Source organism: Balearica regulorum, chromosome 12 (genome assembly GCF_011004875.1).
Source record: "Balearica regulorum gibbericeps isolate bBalReg1 chromosome 12, bBalReg1.pri, whole genome shotgun sequence".
NCBI lineage: Eukaryota > Metazoa > Chordata > Aves > Gruiformes > Gruidae > Balearica > Balearica regulorum.
The window spans coordinates 16,595,163-16,611,281 of record NC_046195.1 but is presented as its reverse complement, the minus strand read 5'-3'; the positions used below and the strand labels follow the sequence as shown (position 1 = coordinate 16,611,281).

The window sequence follows — 16,119 nt, the reverse complement described above, 5'->3', positions numbered from 1 at the left end:
AAGAACAAGTAAAGCACCCCAAGTCTTTTCCTGTGAAGGTTCAAAAAGCAAAGGGCTAGATGCTTCAACCCTGTTGTTCCAGGCAGGTGTGAAGGAAGTAGGGATACCATTCAGCTGGCAACAAGGCTGCATCATAGCCCAGGGTGAAGGAAAAGCCTCACAGATCAACCACAGGTAGGATAATACAAAGTTACCAGACCATTAATTCATTTAATTCATTCCAGTTACCATCACTTTAGCAGGCGAGTGCCCATAACACCAGCCCACAAGACACTCATGAAGCCAGGCAATACCAAAGCTAGCACATTTGCTGATGGAGGAAGAAAGCCCAAAGAAGGCCTGGGGAAGTCTATGACAAAGCCAGGGAATGAGCCCAAACATCCCAGATCTACATCTTCACCAGAAAATACAAATAGCAGTAGTTCCTCAGCCAACAAGTATTACCCCATGGGCAAAGCTGTCCCCTCCCAAGTCTGCCACATGCCACATTGTCCAAATGCAAATGAAAACAGATTTCTCTGGGCACCAGCATTAGTCCTGACTGATGAAGAGAGTCAATTTGAACATGACAGCTCTGGACAGCCAGCTGCAAAGTAAGAGCCTGGCTTGAAAACATTACCTATCCGTGGCAGGAATGTTCCTCTGTCCCTGCCAAGATGCCACCATCAACAGAATCTGCCTAGCCAGTATTGGCCCAGAGGAAACAAGTTGCTCTTCCCCCATCATTTAATCTCTCAGGTGAGCTGTGGGGGCAAAGGAGCGGGCAGGGAAATACACAGTGACATGGACTCCTGGAAACACTCCATGAACTTAATTTTTTGTGATGCTGTCTGGATACTAAGAGTTCTGAGCATAATCAGGATGCTGAGAATCAAATTGAGAGTGTCTGAATCTATACACTACGCACCACAGGGGGCAAATAAAGGAGAAAGCAAAGGTCATTTTAGTTTCAACTTGCATCTCCAGTGTAGCAAAGTTCTGTGCATCTTAAAGACCCCACACCTCGAAGCCTCAGTACAATGCCTAACAAAAATCCATGTTTTGCTCAAATTTGACGTTGGAGTAACCAAATTCAATACTGGAGTAACCAGACACACTCCATTCATGCCAAAAGGCGCGGTTAGCTAAAACAGAAGACTCACAGGCCATTTACAGAATACTTTCACTCATTTTGGTCAACCATCCCCCCAAACAGTAACGCCATCTCAAAGCAAGTCATTTTGAAGATAAGGACACAGAAGTATTGAGCCAGGACATTACACGAGAACCTGCAAAACAGCTTCCAGACATGAGACCGTACAACCTTATACTGATCCCCAGACTCACTGTGGCTTCACTAAGAAAGAAATCCAATTAAATTAAGCCATATAACAACTATTTGCTGCAGCCTCACTTGAGGGACTTTCTTCATATATAAAATGAGCTCTCCAAGATAAATTCTGCCTTCCTACTTCCATCCCAGACTCTCCCACTCTCCCTCCCTTGAATCAAAATCCCAAATATGCAGAGTCCTCAACTGGTTTTAAGCCCTCACCCTGAAGAAATAAAAATCTTTTGTCCTGGATGAAAACAAGCCAGTTTCTCCTGCCAGCAGCCCTCTGGTCCCAGCAATACAGTGAAAGCAGAGACAACTTTGCATCCAGATTTACCTTCGAGTTGTTACCCTACTGACCAATTGCTCACTGGGTACCTGCCCACAGAATACCAAAGATGCAGCTTATTAATGTGGGAGCATCTTGAAAACTCAGATGATGACAAGGGACCCTGGGCACTGTTCAGAGACAAACTTCAAGAGTTTGCAAATTGAAAACGGGACAGAACTGATTCTAGAGGCTGCATCCAATATTTCCCAAGAGTCATTATACACAACTACAGTAATTCATTAGGGACCTATTTAAATAAGAAGGCAAAATAAAAATTCTGGCAAAAAGCTTGTCCGGCATTGAATTAAGCTGAATGATTCATATCAGTAAATGCCATCTCAGCTACGAGAGGCTACGCCATAAGCCTCAAATGCTTCCACAAGACACAGCAAGAAGAAATTTGAGACTTCTGCCTTCTTGGTAAGAGCTAGCACTGGGATTAAGAGCAACACAGCAGCCTTGATGCATCCTAATCCACAGGAAACACTGGACTTCTGTATAGGGCCAGCATTTGAGAAAGCTTGTACAGTCGCGCCAAACAACACAGCAAACCCACAAAGCTGTGCCTCTAGCACATGGTTTGCTAGCATGGCTTAACTTCAATAGCCATCAAATAACTCCCAAGCTGTTCTTGGAATCCATTCATTCACAGAGAGATTTGTCAATGCAGAAGTGGCCTCAATTGAGCAAATAAACTCTTGGAAGCGAACAGTTTATCTAGCTCCATGGAATACTTGAAATCTTCCCTTTTCAGCCTTTGCTCTCAAGTTCTTTCAAGTTGGTAGGCTTGAATCCCAAAGACTATGGAAAGGTTTTCAGTAACCCCAAGCCAGCTCCCTTGATATATTATCTTTTAATAGTATTAAATATCACAGATCATAGTAAGAGAAGAAACAGAAAACAAAACCCAACCTTGACTAGCATCATGGCACTGTGACCCAAGGGCTCAAGCTAGCCATGTGGTTTTTGATACCACCTGTTGAGGACAGAAATACAAACTTGGGGCCAAAGCACCCCTCTTTGGGCCAAAGCTGGAGAACACGAGACATGGCAGGTTCCTGCAGGAACACAATTGGGCTCAGCTGGCATTCATTGTACTGAGCACCTCAGGTGAGTGACTACAGGATCACCCAAACTGGCTGATATTACAAAACTAACATCACCACCCTTCACAAACAAGCACCTCTAGACAAGGCATCCCTTCAGCTAAAGCTCCTGTCCCTCAGCCAGCAGCTGTGCTGACTTCAGACATAAGGACCTGCATTATAACTAGCCATAGGCAGCAGGAAACAAAGTGTGCATCTCATGCAGAAGCTGAAAGGCCCATTGTAATTAACCGCTCTCGGCCCTGTACATTGAGCAAGACAAAAACAAAAACCACAGTTTTCTTTTGCTGGTAAGCCCTAAAAATGCTGCCCACTATTTCTTATAAAGGACCTATATGCCCAGCATTTTCTCTGCCCATCACACAAACCGCAGCACTTGGCATAGGCTATGGGGAAGGTTAATTCCCACAATAATCAAATTTTACAGACAATGCCTGCAGGACAGAAAGAACATCACTGTGGTTTAGTCGCCCAGACACGTGTTTCTCCTCAGGCTGAACCTGCTCGCTGCTCAGTAGCACACCAAAAAAAGAACAGTGACTGACCACCAAATGCAGACAGGATCCAAGCACAGGGAAAACCATTTACCCCATGGCAGCCAACATTCCTGCAAAACCATGTTGGTGCTCAAACACGATCAATGGTTTAATTCAGTTTATGGGCAAGGGCAGATGCTCTCCTAGAGCGCAGCAAGCATCCGATGGAGACATTCTCCCAGTGAGACTGGAAAGAAGGAGTGGGATGGGGGGGAAGGTGGTGTTTTAATTTTTGCCTCTGTTTTAAACATCCAAATCTATTTTAATTGGCAATAAAAATTAGTTTTCCCAGGTCAAGTCTGTTTTGCCCCTGACAGTAATTACTAGTCTTTATCTCAACCCACAAGGTTTTTTCCCCTCATTTTCTGCCCCCCACCCTGTTGAGAAGGAAAGTGAGAGAGCAGCTGGGTAGGCATCTGGCTGCAGTCTGAGGTTAACCCACCACAATACCTTACCAAGCAAGGTGGATACTCTTGGAAAAGTTAAAGTTCTAAGAACTACTTGGTAAAAATAGCTTTACTAAACCATGACAATTACAGCTCTTCCTGAAGCTCAGAGAAACAACGAGAAGCAAGCCATAGGACTGAAAAAGTGGAAATCTAAGCTCAAGTTCTACCTCTTTAAAAATCAAGACCTAGTTACATAATGTTATTTTTCTGTTGTTTCTCAGTTACAAGGAAAGAAAGGATCAACCCATAATTTGGCATCTCAATACATCATGCAACACTCACACCATGTCAGGATGAGAAGCAAGCATGTTTCCAGCAGATGAAAGACATTAGCACAGCACAACAAGCAGCAGGACACCACCAGGGGCATTTCTCCTTTATATTTTTCAAAACCATTTTCTTGCAGTCCGTATTTTTAGCTTCTCTTTTAGAAGCTTCAAATGCTGCCCCTCTTCTCCCTTGACATTTCAGTATAGACAAGTGTATGTGTACATACAGGTCTGGTATTACTCAGAGGTACAGGGGACCTTGTCCTGCTACTGCATCAAGCAAGGCACATGCTGGTCCTCCTGCAGCCTGTCAGAGATCCTCCTCAAGTCAAAGTGTGAGGTTTGGCCCACACTCCAGCATCATAACGCTCCCAAGCAACTCTCTGGTCTACTGCTAATGATGTGTCAAACAATGTTTGCACAAAGCTAAGGAGAGAAGTGGACAGAAGTAGCAGCTATTTCACATCCTCCTTTTCAGAAATAAAAACCAAGAACCCCAAAACAACCTTTTTGCAGCCCTTCCTGTTTAAGTTCTACTGGAGAAAAAAAAAGACCATTCATTGTTTAACACGACAGGTTGCAATCCTATGAAGTTATGGTGTTTTCTCACTCCTCATTATCCCTTTGGGGAATTAAAGGGATGAAACAAATCTGAAACTACAGAAAATTCAGAACTGTGTCCTGGTATGGCAAACACACCCATCACTGCTATCCTCTGGCCATCCTACATTGGACTGTAGGTGCTCCCTGCCAGCTAGGAGCATGCAAAGCTCCATGTAATACAGGTTCCAAGCAGACTCCAGGAAAAATACTTTTCACCTTACATAAATGTACAGAATAATTCATCTGTTTTAGAAACATACAGGGCACCACTACCTGGCACCTCAACTGTAAAGCAATTCCATGTTCCTTTATTTGATTCTTCAGGCATTAAGCTATTAAGTATCATCTTAATACACAGATACAACATACGCTTCAAGGCTGTTTCTTATATATTGACCCAAAACCAATGCTGATTTCAACTCAGCCAAAAAAATAAATTTAACTTTTAGTGTGTGTGTGGGAAAAATACCACTATACATTTTTTAAAAATGAATAGTGAAACATTTCTGAAAGGTTTCTGTATTCTTGCACACCCCACAATGCTTCCCAAACAGCCAAGCTTTCTTTCAGTTTCTTTGTGGTAGAGTTTGTAGTTGCCTTAATATTAGGAAAAGAGCAAAAACAAAACGTAGAGAAAATGTTGGATTCAGATGCAAACATCAAAGCATCAAAAAGAAAAAAAACCACCAAACTTGAAAGCAAATCTGACATAGTTGCTTCAGAAACCATAATGCTGGGTGAGTCACAAAGACCTTAAAACAACTGAATTATCCAGGTTCCTTCAAAAACTTCACTGTCATTTTATGGATCACCATAAAACTGAATATTAAGTCTTTTTCCACTTTCAGTAAACTAAGGCGTTATGAATTATACAGGTGAAGAGCATGGTAAGTGTTTTAAAAGGACATTTAAATATTAAAAATAAGACAATTCCAGCAACCTTTGCTCAGAAAACAGATCACTATGTGGCATGGAAAAACAACTTCTGTGCTCCCACACCTGCCTCACAGCCACTTGTCTAAAAGTCACTGGGCCTGCAAACATGCAGAAATCATCCACGCGATAGCTGCAGACACCAATAAAGAGATTAAAAAAAAACAAACAGGGAAATCTGCCGGCTGCTTGGTGAAAGGAAAAGAAGCTATGAAGGTAGAGACAACAGAGAGGGAAAACAAAAAAACAAGTCACAGCAAATTGCTTTTCTTCTTCTTGAACCATAGAAAATAAATAACAATGATGATAAATATTCAAACAAACCTGAAATAAAGATTTTGCTTTTATACTGCAAGCAGTCATCTAAAATTATGGAGCGTGTTCAGGCACTGCTGCAATATGAGCCCCAGCAAAAGATCTGCAACTTCAATACTACAGGCACTGTGCAACAGCAGGAGGAGGGGGCACACCTGCCTCCCTCACTTCAGTAAGAAATAGTTAGGTATCAAAATGCAGAAGCACATCACGTTCAGAATAACGCTGGAGAAGAGAAAGTCGCTAACTGGAGAGCTTAAGAAATCTGATTTTAGTTCTGAGGTCTTTCCCAGGTTTGCTAAGTGAGGAGGGGCAGATGGGGCGACATAGTCTTCATCTCTACGCGATTACAACTGCATCCCTGCTTAAAATCTGGGAAAAAGAAAAGTTCCTTTTCTCCATGCTTTGATCCAGTCACTCAAACTGAAACCTCATGGTGGCAGGGATCATCTCTAAAAATGTTACAGAATGATTCTCATAACAGGGCAGAGTCCTCCCAGCACCGATGGGAAGAAGTGCCAGACGCTCCAGGAACTCCCTAAACAGCTTGCTATCACTATTGATTGTATTGATGGTGTATGAAGCATGGCAGTGTGAAATCTCTACTTAGTGGAACAGGCGGTGCTATTTGCACTGCAGTATGTATCTACAGAGAGACAGAGAGTCTAGTGGTTGCTCCAAGGTGACCTGGAGACAGGACTCTGGGGGTTCTAGTCCTGGTTTTGCTGCAGAGTTATAATGAAACCTTGTAAATCAAAATCAACGGCCCATTTTTCTATGCAATAGAAAAAAGGAGTTCTTCCAAACTTCATTGGAGCACTTAAAGGAGTTACTACACAAAGTATTATCATGTGTTTATTTAAACTTCCTTGGATGATGCTTAAAATAGATCACTTTGCAGCTTCATCTGGCATTGATCAGAAGACAAAGCTACACTAATTCATCCAAGCTGCAACCTCACCCACTAAATAGTATGCCATTGTTTAATCTTGCTACCGTAAAGGAATAACTAGAGACCAAGGAGTGTACAAGTAAGGAAACATTTTAGATTATTATACACAGAGGACAAATTCTTCTTGATGAATTGCAGAGTAACTCTTTTGAAGCAATAAATTTACACTGCTGTAGCAGAACAGAAGCTGGCTTTTGGTCCTTTGCAATATCCTGACCGTAAGGAAAAAGAAAGCCCATGCAACCTGAAAGACAGCCCTTGCTGGGAACCAGGGAATATCTGCCCTCCCTTGCAGAGAAGGAGAGGGATCACAGTTCAGCTGAGCCCTCTCTGGGACAGGGACTACATTACAATTTAAATAGTCACACTGCGTAAAGTTACTAAGCAAGAACACTACAGACCTTCAGACCAATCTATTCTCTGTTCTAATTCAAGATCCCTTTAAATCTCAGCTGCATTAATACTGCAGGCCATTAAAACTCAGAGATAGTTGTCACACAGGCACACAGCAAATGCTAAAGGGATTTTGGAAGCAAAGGCTGGCCAACAGAAGTGAGACGTTGGTTTTACGATGGATCGTAACGTTTCTAAGAGGCTGCTCTTTCTTTCAGGGCTTACAAGTATCACTCGGCCCTTACAGAGAAAAGGAAGAACTGCCTAACTTTCTGCTAAAAAAATAATAATAAAACACACTAAAATCAATTAGTTCACACTTGCACATCCAGTGCATTTTGCCTTTAAATGCATTTCACCAAAAAGGCATCAGATTGTAAGTTTGGATTTACTCTGCAAATGACACATAGTATACAATGTAAGGGATAAACATGTAAATCTCTACACCAGTTCATCTATTAGTAGTAGATAAAAGAAAACTTCAAACAAAAGTATAAGTGCCAGTTACTCACAAACCTTAGTGGTACTCAAGAATCTAGCCTACACCTGGACTGGAATTTGTTTCTACTAATTATATAAAGTTTTTATGTTATTGAGTCAATGCCACACTCTTGACCCAAGCCCCACAGGAGTCTGAAGACATCAGAACCCAGAGCTGGATCTGGTTTCTCCTCCACCCTGCAGTCAGAGACCTGAAAAACATCAAAAGGCTTCTTAGAGAAGAAATATGAATGTAGTCAAAAGAGCTAGTTTAGAACAACTTTCTGTGCAACTCAGCTGCAAAACAGACAATATTCTCTAATGGGAAAGGCATACTAGAAACAACTTTCCAGAAATAACATTGCCAGTAAAGATATATTAAGGGAAAATGAACTGTAAGCAATAACCAGCCAATGCTTGGCAATCTTCATCCTCACTAAAACATTTATTTTCACTCCATGTTTTTTTTTCCCCCTTAAATACCCCAGTGACAAATAAATTATGAGCATTACAGCTCATTTATTACTCAGCACTGCTGAGAACGGAAAGGAAAAAAAAAAAAAAGACAGCAGTATTTTAAAGCTGATTCTTATTCTAGGAAAATAAATATTTTAATAGAAACAATAATAAATTCAATGGGGAAAAACTGCTATTGCAGTTAAGTCATTGGACTGAAGCACCTGAAACTGGAATTCCTTGCTCTGCTAGACTCTACCCATGCCTAAGCCATTTGGGCTCTGCTGCTGTCAACCAAGCAAAAAGCTTTATCAATAGCTTCAGCAACAGAATTGAGCTCTTAATCTCTGCCTCACTTTCCCCACCTGCAACATTTCACCGACCCTGTCTACTCTGACTGCAAATACTCAGGGGGCAAATTCTGTTGTATAGCACCAAACATGACAGAAAGCTTTGAAGCATTGCAGTACTCCTATACTAAAATGGTCTTTAATGACATCCTCCGTGCAGACCTCTCCACTGACTCCATGGAGGGTTTGACTGGGTCTCTACAACAGGAAAACAGTATTTTATTTGTCACATTTAAGACAGGAGGGGAAGGGGTTGTACACCCAAGCAACTTGAAAAAAATCTAAGAGCCAAATTCTCCTCTTAATCCTTCAGTTCCTTGGTGTCTGTCTCAGAGGACCCCTATTTCCGTTTCTTCCAGCAGGAACCCTGTGATGATTAACTTCTGTATTTATCTTTGATACTTATTTTTTTACCCAAATATGGAATTTTAACATTTTCATTAATATCCCAAACCCCTGTAGCAATAAAACTGAACCGAAGGAGCCCGTCTCAGAAACCACATACGCACACACAACCTCACCTGGACTCGCACGGTACTGTTTTCACTGCAGATGTGTTAAGAGGGCTTTTGCAAACTACAGTCAGACACTGCTGCATGGGCAAAGCTTTAGCCGGGAAGTTAAGTGTGGCTCAAAAGTTTTCATTCAGCAAAACAAGAAACAATTTGGCATTCATTCCCACACAAACACCAATGCGCCCTCCTTGGGAGGGACCAATTATTTTCCTTTCCATCTCATGCTCAGGCCAGTCATCCTCTATCACTTGATAAAACACATGAATAGCTGCATTCAAAGCTGCAGCAGAGACACCTCAGTAAAGCTCTGTAAAAACAGCTATCTGGAGCACACCAAATAACTGTTTCTCAACACGCTTCCCATATGCACGCCCTTTATCTAAAGAAGCCCGTGACTTTGGCAGATGTTGGGTGCTTGCAACTAGGTCAGTTTGAACTGGAGCGAGCCGAGGCTAAAGGCTAGGGAGAGAAAATTAAATCGCGCTCCTGCTCCACAAACTGTGGCTGTCAAACTGAGAGCTCTTCGCCTTCTGCTGAAGCAATGATTTCACCACTGGCTAGGCAAAAGATTTGACTGGCAGGGTGATGAAATGCCTCGACGATAAACCATCAGGAGCACTTGGCACATTATTACTGGTTAAAATGTTCCAAAATATAACGTACGTAGGAATTCAGGGGTGGGGGGGACAGGGAGGGAAGTGCTGCCAAGGTATGTGAATCAGCCTCATCGAAATCCTCATCGCTGCACGGCCAGCGTGACTGATCACACTGCTGCATTCGCCTGAAACACACAAGGCTCCGGCTGGAAAACAGCGGTTCCAGCCTTTCCCTCCTGGTGCCATCTGCACCAGTAACGCTCAGCTCTTTAATCCACAGACCTCCACTGCAGGAGAGCAACTGGGGGTGGAAATCATCTGGGCTTTTAAAAGTTGCTGCGAAAACCCTAAGGAACTTCTGCAGCAGGAATGCCTGCAGACTACAAGCAGCGTTTTTCCCCTGCTGCCACTGCAGTTGCTGAGAAATTCAAGTTTCCAAAAGCACGCAGAAGTAATTAGATGAAGCCAAATAAACGCATACACAAACCTTACAAGAATATGCAAATAATAGGGTGTATTCAGCAGCCCCAGAAATTAAGGCAGCAGCACAGGCTTGCATTTGCATAAACTATACAGGATATGGCACCAAGTCATTTTGGAATGTGCGTTTTGCAAACAGCAAGTGCAATAATTGACAAATATTTTGGAACGTGACATTGATCAAATACTCCCTAAAACTTCACATGAGGAACCTCAGAGACACTGTAGTAATTAACCACAGACATCCACTGTTGGCATCCTGGGGTATTTTTATTGCTGAGTTCTGTGGGAAAAAGAATTGGACTTTATAGATTTTTATCAGCATTTATTATTTATAAAGCTCTGTTGGCAAGCACAATGTTTTATGAACAAATAAAAGTGAATGATCTTTGCTTCAAAACCACATAATGAATGAATGTCTACTTTGTACATACATTCAAATAGGCAGTGCTACTTTATTGTGCAGACAACATGGAAAACAGAAGTTTTTACATCTCTAAAAAGAAATAACAATATCCACTTCTAAATGTAGTGACATGAAAGCCGAGTCCAATCAAAACCGAGCTCTTCAGTCACTCCTAAGAAGCCAAGCCCTTGCCTTGCTTTCTTAACAAGCTGAGGTTTTGCCCTCATGGTCTCCCTGCGCAGAGCAAGACAGGGAAAACCCAAGGAAATCAACTTGTCGCCGTATAAGGCGAAATAAAGGTTTCTCTTCCTGAGTTACAAATAACTAGGGAAAGTCACACACGTGGCCAAGCAAAGCAGAAGTATGAATACAGTGCTCGCTCGCTGCTGACAGGCTAAAATTAGTAGTTTATTCAACTGCCCAGAACTACACACTGCGTCTGTCCTCCACAGCATCTCCCCATTTGTCTGTTTTTCTGTTTGCTCTCCGCTTTGCCTCGCCTGCTAATTTGTCCCTCGGGGAGCAGCCTGACACGCCACCACCGAGCCCAACGGCCCCTGCTCGTCCCAAGAGCCTGAGTAAATGAATATCCACTTGCAGTTATACCTGGGCAACTCTGCAGTGCCTCCACTGATTTCACCCCCCAGACAGCACCTGAGAACCACACTTGACCCCACGGGACACTTGGTCTGCAAAAATGATTAGGTCCTCCACACTTTCCACCAAGCATCTTTCCTGCTCCTGCTTTCACTCCCCTGTGACACCTGTAAGCACAGCGCTTGTCCAGATTCACTTTAAGCACAGATGTACCCTCCAAAGATAATTCCACATTTGCATCTGTTCATTGTATGAAGAGCTGCGTGGTATTTGCAATGACGGAAGATAAATTATACAGGGAAGGGAGGAACACTTGCCCAGTGCAGCTGGGCCACTGCTTATGCATGCTGGGGATTGTTTTGAGTTTAGTTTTCCTTTTTTTTTTTCCCCCCCGCCACTGACCAGTTGTCTGTTACTGTTTGTGGATCCCGGCTGGCCATGGGGGCATGATGTCATGCTGCTCAGGATACAGTCCTGGAGAACAGCAGAGGGTAGAGGCTGCAGCACCTCGGTTGAGTTAACCCCGCAGAGGAAGGATGCAGGTAGGACTCCAGGAGTTTTCCACCCAGTGGGACTGGGGTGCACGAAAGAGAGGAAGCATGGCACAAAGCACACCACGAGTTGGGGGAAAATGGAAGAAGAAATGCTAAACCGGTGAGGAGAGAGCAATGCAAAGGAGTTTGAGGAAAGTGCCATGCAAGGGACTATTACTGCTGATCTTATGCTTAGACACTGTAGCAAAGCACACCAATATATAGTCCTCTAGCAGATACAAACATTTTCAACATACTGGTGCCCACTGGGTGACATCACCTCAGTGGGCCCTTCCTCAGCCACTACTTTGACAAAGGATCATCCCACACTCATTCATGCGACAGCTCATTTTGCAACTAGCTCATCGGAAACGATATATTTACTTACTAAGGTGTTACTCACATAAAAAAAAGCAAGTCCCTTTCTGGCTCGTACAAATTAAGTGATATGCACCTATACTCACATAGGGTATAGAATTATTTTATCTCAACAGATGTGAGGCAGTTTCCTTTGGAATTACAAGTACATTCCAAACTAAAGTTACATGTTCTATTATATGGAGATGACTGCTAATTTCCATTTCATATAAATAGAGAACATTAACCATGGTTAGTTTAGCCACATACCTTGAAAAATTATAGATCACGTTCAGTACAAATTTGCATAAGTAGTTTGAGCAGTAGAGGAGCAGTTCTAAATACTGAATACAAGTATGGAATGCAGAGATCTTACACTTACTGTATAATATATTACGTGTATGGCCTCAAAAAGCCTCAGAGATTATGAATACATTTCTTTTCCATGGAAACGATAATTCTCAAATCCAGCAAGCTATTTTGAGAAATTTAAATCAACTATACACTTACATCTGCTGGAAGAACACTACTTCATTTTCACAGGCTGCCTCTCTCAGTGTATAATCAAAGGCGCAAGCACAGCCGTATGGACATCTTTCCAACTCTTCTACTACAGTTCTGCCTCTGACACCAGATCTCACTATGCAGATTCAGTGCAAAGTCTTATTCTGACTGTTCTCTACCTAACACCAAGACTTAGGGAGCTGCTGGACTCAGCACCGCTGCATCGCTTGAAGAGGACAAGGAAAATTAGTAACGCAGGAGGCACAAAGTAAATGCCTCACTAGATTTTCTTGGTACTTATTTAGTAGAAACTGGAAAGACTGACATTGGAGCCGAGTTACCGACCAGCTCGCAAACTAGCAGCAGTGACAAGCCAGCCCGCATGCACAGCCGTGCACCGCGGTTTCGGGAGTCCAGGGCACCAGCTGCAGAAGTTACCGCCGCACACGCGAGAGGGACGGCAGAAGGGTAACCCCTCAGCACTGCTGAGTCATTTAAGCTGCGAAACGCCGGGCTGTTGTAAAACCCACCCGTGGGGCACACTGCCCGCCGAGCTGCCCCGGCTGCGAGGAAACTTCCCCTCCACTTCTGCCGGCGCATCCCCCGCTCCGCGGCGCGTCCCCCGCCCGGCAGCGGCCGCCGGCTCAGCCCCGGCGCGGCGGGGAGCGCGGGTGGCTGCGGGGGCCGGCTCCCACTCACCAGGTAGGCTCCCACCGTGCCCTGGGCCAGCATCAGGGCGCACTCGGACACCAGGAAGAGCTGGATGCTGGAGAAGCAGGACACCTTCCTCCGCCGCCTCCGCTGCCGCGGCACGCCGGCCCCCGGGAGCTCGCCGCCGCCGCCCGCCGAGCCCCGTTTCCCCGGCATCCTCCCGGGCACCGCCGCCGCGGGATGGCGGGCCCCGCGGCTGCTCCGCGCCTTCCTCCTCCTCGGGGTGCCAATCACAGCGGCAGCCCGCGGCGGCTGCCTCTCCGCCCGCGGGCTGCTGCCATGGCCAGCTCGCCGCCGCCTCCTCCCTTCTCCCCTCCCCTCAGCCCTGCCGCGCTCCCTCTCTCCGCCGGCCCCGCGCAGGCCGGATCCGCGCCCCCACCGGCGAGGGGCGGGGAAAGCGCGGGGCTGGCGGAGGCTCCGCGGCGGGCGGAGCGGGGCGGCCCCGTCCCGGGATACGCGCGGTGTGGCGCGGCCGGTTCTTATCGCCGCGGGAGGGGGCGGTTGCCGCAACACCCCCCCTCCCCCGTCAAGCTGCTCCCGCCCCCCCCCCCCCGGGTCGACTCCTCCCGGTACGGGGCTGGCGGACGAAGAGGGAGAAGAGAAGGCTCCTGCCCGGGGCTGGGAGTTTCTGATGCAGGGTGAGGGCAAGCTGCCCCCAAATAGGCCTGGCCCCCATCTCTTTCCGGGCATCCCCCGGGTTGGGTGCCCTAATTTCATACTCCTGCAAGTATTCCTTTCTAAAGGGCGAAGGGAGGCCATATAAAAATTGCACGTTCGAAAAAATAAACGGCAGTAGGTGTCGTGCGTTGCAGCGGTGCTGCCATGTGGGCGAGCTTTTGCTCTCAGGCCCGTGCTTCGTGTCCCCAGCCACGTGTTGTTCGGATGGTGCCTTTTGTTGTCACTCCCACCTCGAGTTCTAATTTCACGAGATACCTTCTTTTAAAAACCACTAATCATCACTTCTACTATTACAGATCACGTTCCTTGTTGGCGTAATAGCAAAACCCGATCTGCTCTGCTTTTAGGTGCACTTTTCCAGTTCATTTCTGGGTCCGCACTGGGGGCCGCTGCCTTCCTTATGTTATTAAACTTCCAGTTAAGTGGAACTTCAGGTACTTGATCCATTTAGTACTGGGATACCTGTGGCCTCTCAGAGGAACAGTTTTCTGTGGAAACAGAGGTTACATTTTTCAAAAATAACTACATGATTTGGATCCTAAATTTCATTTTCAAAGGTGGTTGAGGCTTCGAAACTCCTGAATACCTAGGAAGATGCCTTTGAAAGTGGAACTTAAGAACATGCTAATTTCTCAAGGCATAAGCCAGTCATCAGCAGGAAGTCAAGAGAACTGACATTTTAAATGACCCCTTTTTTCTCCCAGCACCTTTTTTTAAGTTTCTTCTCCCAAAATATCATTATTGTTTGGGGGCTTTTTATTTTGGCCTTCTTTTATATGAGTACCTTTAATAAATACGATGCTGAAAATTAATCTTGAGCAGAGTCTTCACCCAGGTCAATGAGTCTTTACTGAGCCCAGCTGATGCACATTGCCCCAGCAAAACTGCAGACCATTGCCAGAAAGAAATGTGAGAGACCTGGCACGCTCAGCTGTTGCCCTTTGCTCATCAGCTGCCAACAGCTCCTTCCCATGCTGAACTTTGGCTCCCCACAGCTTTTCCAGCAGGTCTGGGCCGTATCAACAGGTGTCAATAGTCCCATCTGACAGGGTCTTCAACATTGATGGCCTGAGGCAGCATTATGGAACAATTAGCGGGGAGAAGAGTCTGGTGCTTGCAGTTGAGTGGTCTTAATTTTAATGAGATACATATCAGTCTTTCAGACATTGTGCACCTCACAAGATGCACGTTAGAAGCTACCTGAGGCCTCAAAATGCCAAGGTTTTTGCATGAGGTCATGAAAAACTGGCTCACTCCTACAGGGTTCTGCCAGTTCATAAGATGTTTGTTTTCCATCCAGGGAAAAACTGGTTCTTCCACCAAAAGAAACTGAAAAAACTCAAATTTTCTTGAAATCTCTTTAGACTAAAAAAGTGCTCATCTCCTTCCTAACATGTTTATTTAGGGAACTCTTCTATAAAAACTCTGAAGTTACGAAGCTAGAAATCTCTCTAGATGGGTAGATTCACAGACTAATTCAATTAGCGTGGCTAGACAGATGCTTTGCTCCAGATGGATGCTGTGGTGCGTTATAAACAGGATGGACAATCTAACAGACTTTTCAATAACTGAAAATAGAGGGGTGTCTCTTAAAATACTTGAGCATATAGAATTATGGCAGGGGAACTCTTAACATTCCCTGAAGAAAAAAAAAAAAAAGACAACATTTTTTAGGCATGCTGGTCTTTCCAGTCAGCTTTTGCCTGCTCAGGTTAGGTGCTAAAGGCAGCAAAGCTCTGAAAATGTATATAACTCTAAGTGTGTATCTGGAGATCCAAATAAACTTCTGCACATGCTACTGCAGTTACCAATATTCAAGTCGATGCTTTAAAGCTCTTGAATATATATATATATAATATATGCAAGTGCCATCACGTGTCTTGATCATGTCTTATCCTGATGGAAGAGTTTGTCCAGGCTGAGGAAGCAGATATACTGATGTCTATCACGAGGAAAACAGCTGCTAGAAAAATTTGCCTCTAATACTAATTATCTGAAACATCTGGTAGGTTAGTTTATTGCAGCAGAATACAATTATCAGTTAAATTTCTGTCCAGAAGAGACAGAATGCCTGGATTTTATTTTTTTTTTCCCTCTACTTTGTATACTTGAACTTACTTCCTTTAGAGAAATTATTCTGGATTGCTCCACTGAAATAAAGAATGAGGGTCTTGGCATCTCCGCTCAAGTATGTCAGTAGACCTGAGTTTCCTTTCTGCCACCTTTCAACATACCACATTCCTGAGAGATCTCAGTA

At 44.5% G+C, this 16,119-nt stretch overlaps 1 protein-coding gene across 1 annotated transcript in view; it reads right to left on the bottom strand.

Annotated features, from left to right (window-relative positions):
- Positions 1-13,655, bottom strand: part of SLCO3A1 (solute carrier organic anion transporter family member 3A1) — a 145,334-nt gene extending 131,679 nt beyond the window's left edge. The window contains exon 1 of the mRNA XM_075764335.1: positions 13,173-13,655. Coding sequence (XP_075620450.1) covers positions 13,173-13,340 — 168 coding nt within the window. The 5' untranslated portion in view covers positions 13,341-13,655. The remainder of the gene's footprint in view (positions 1-13,172) is intronic.
- Positions 13,656-16,119: the final 2,464 nt, after the last annotated feature.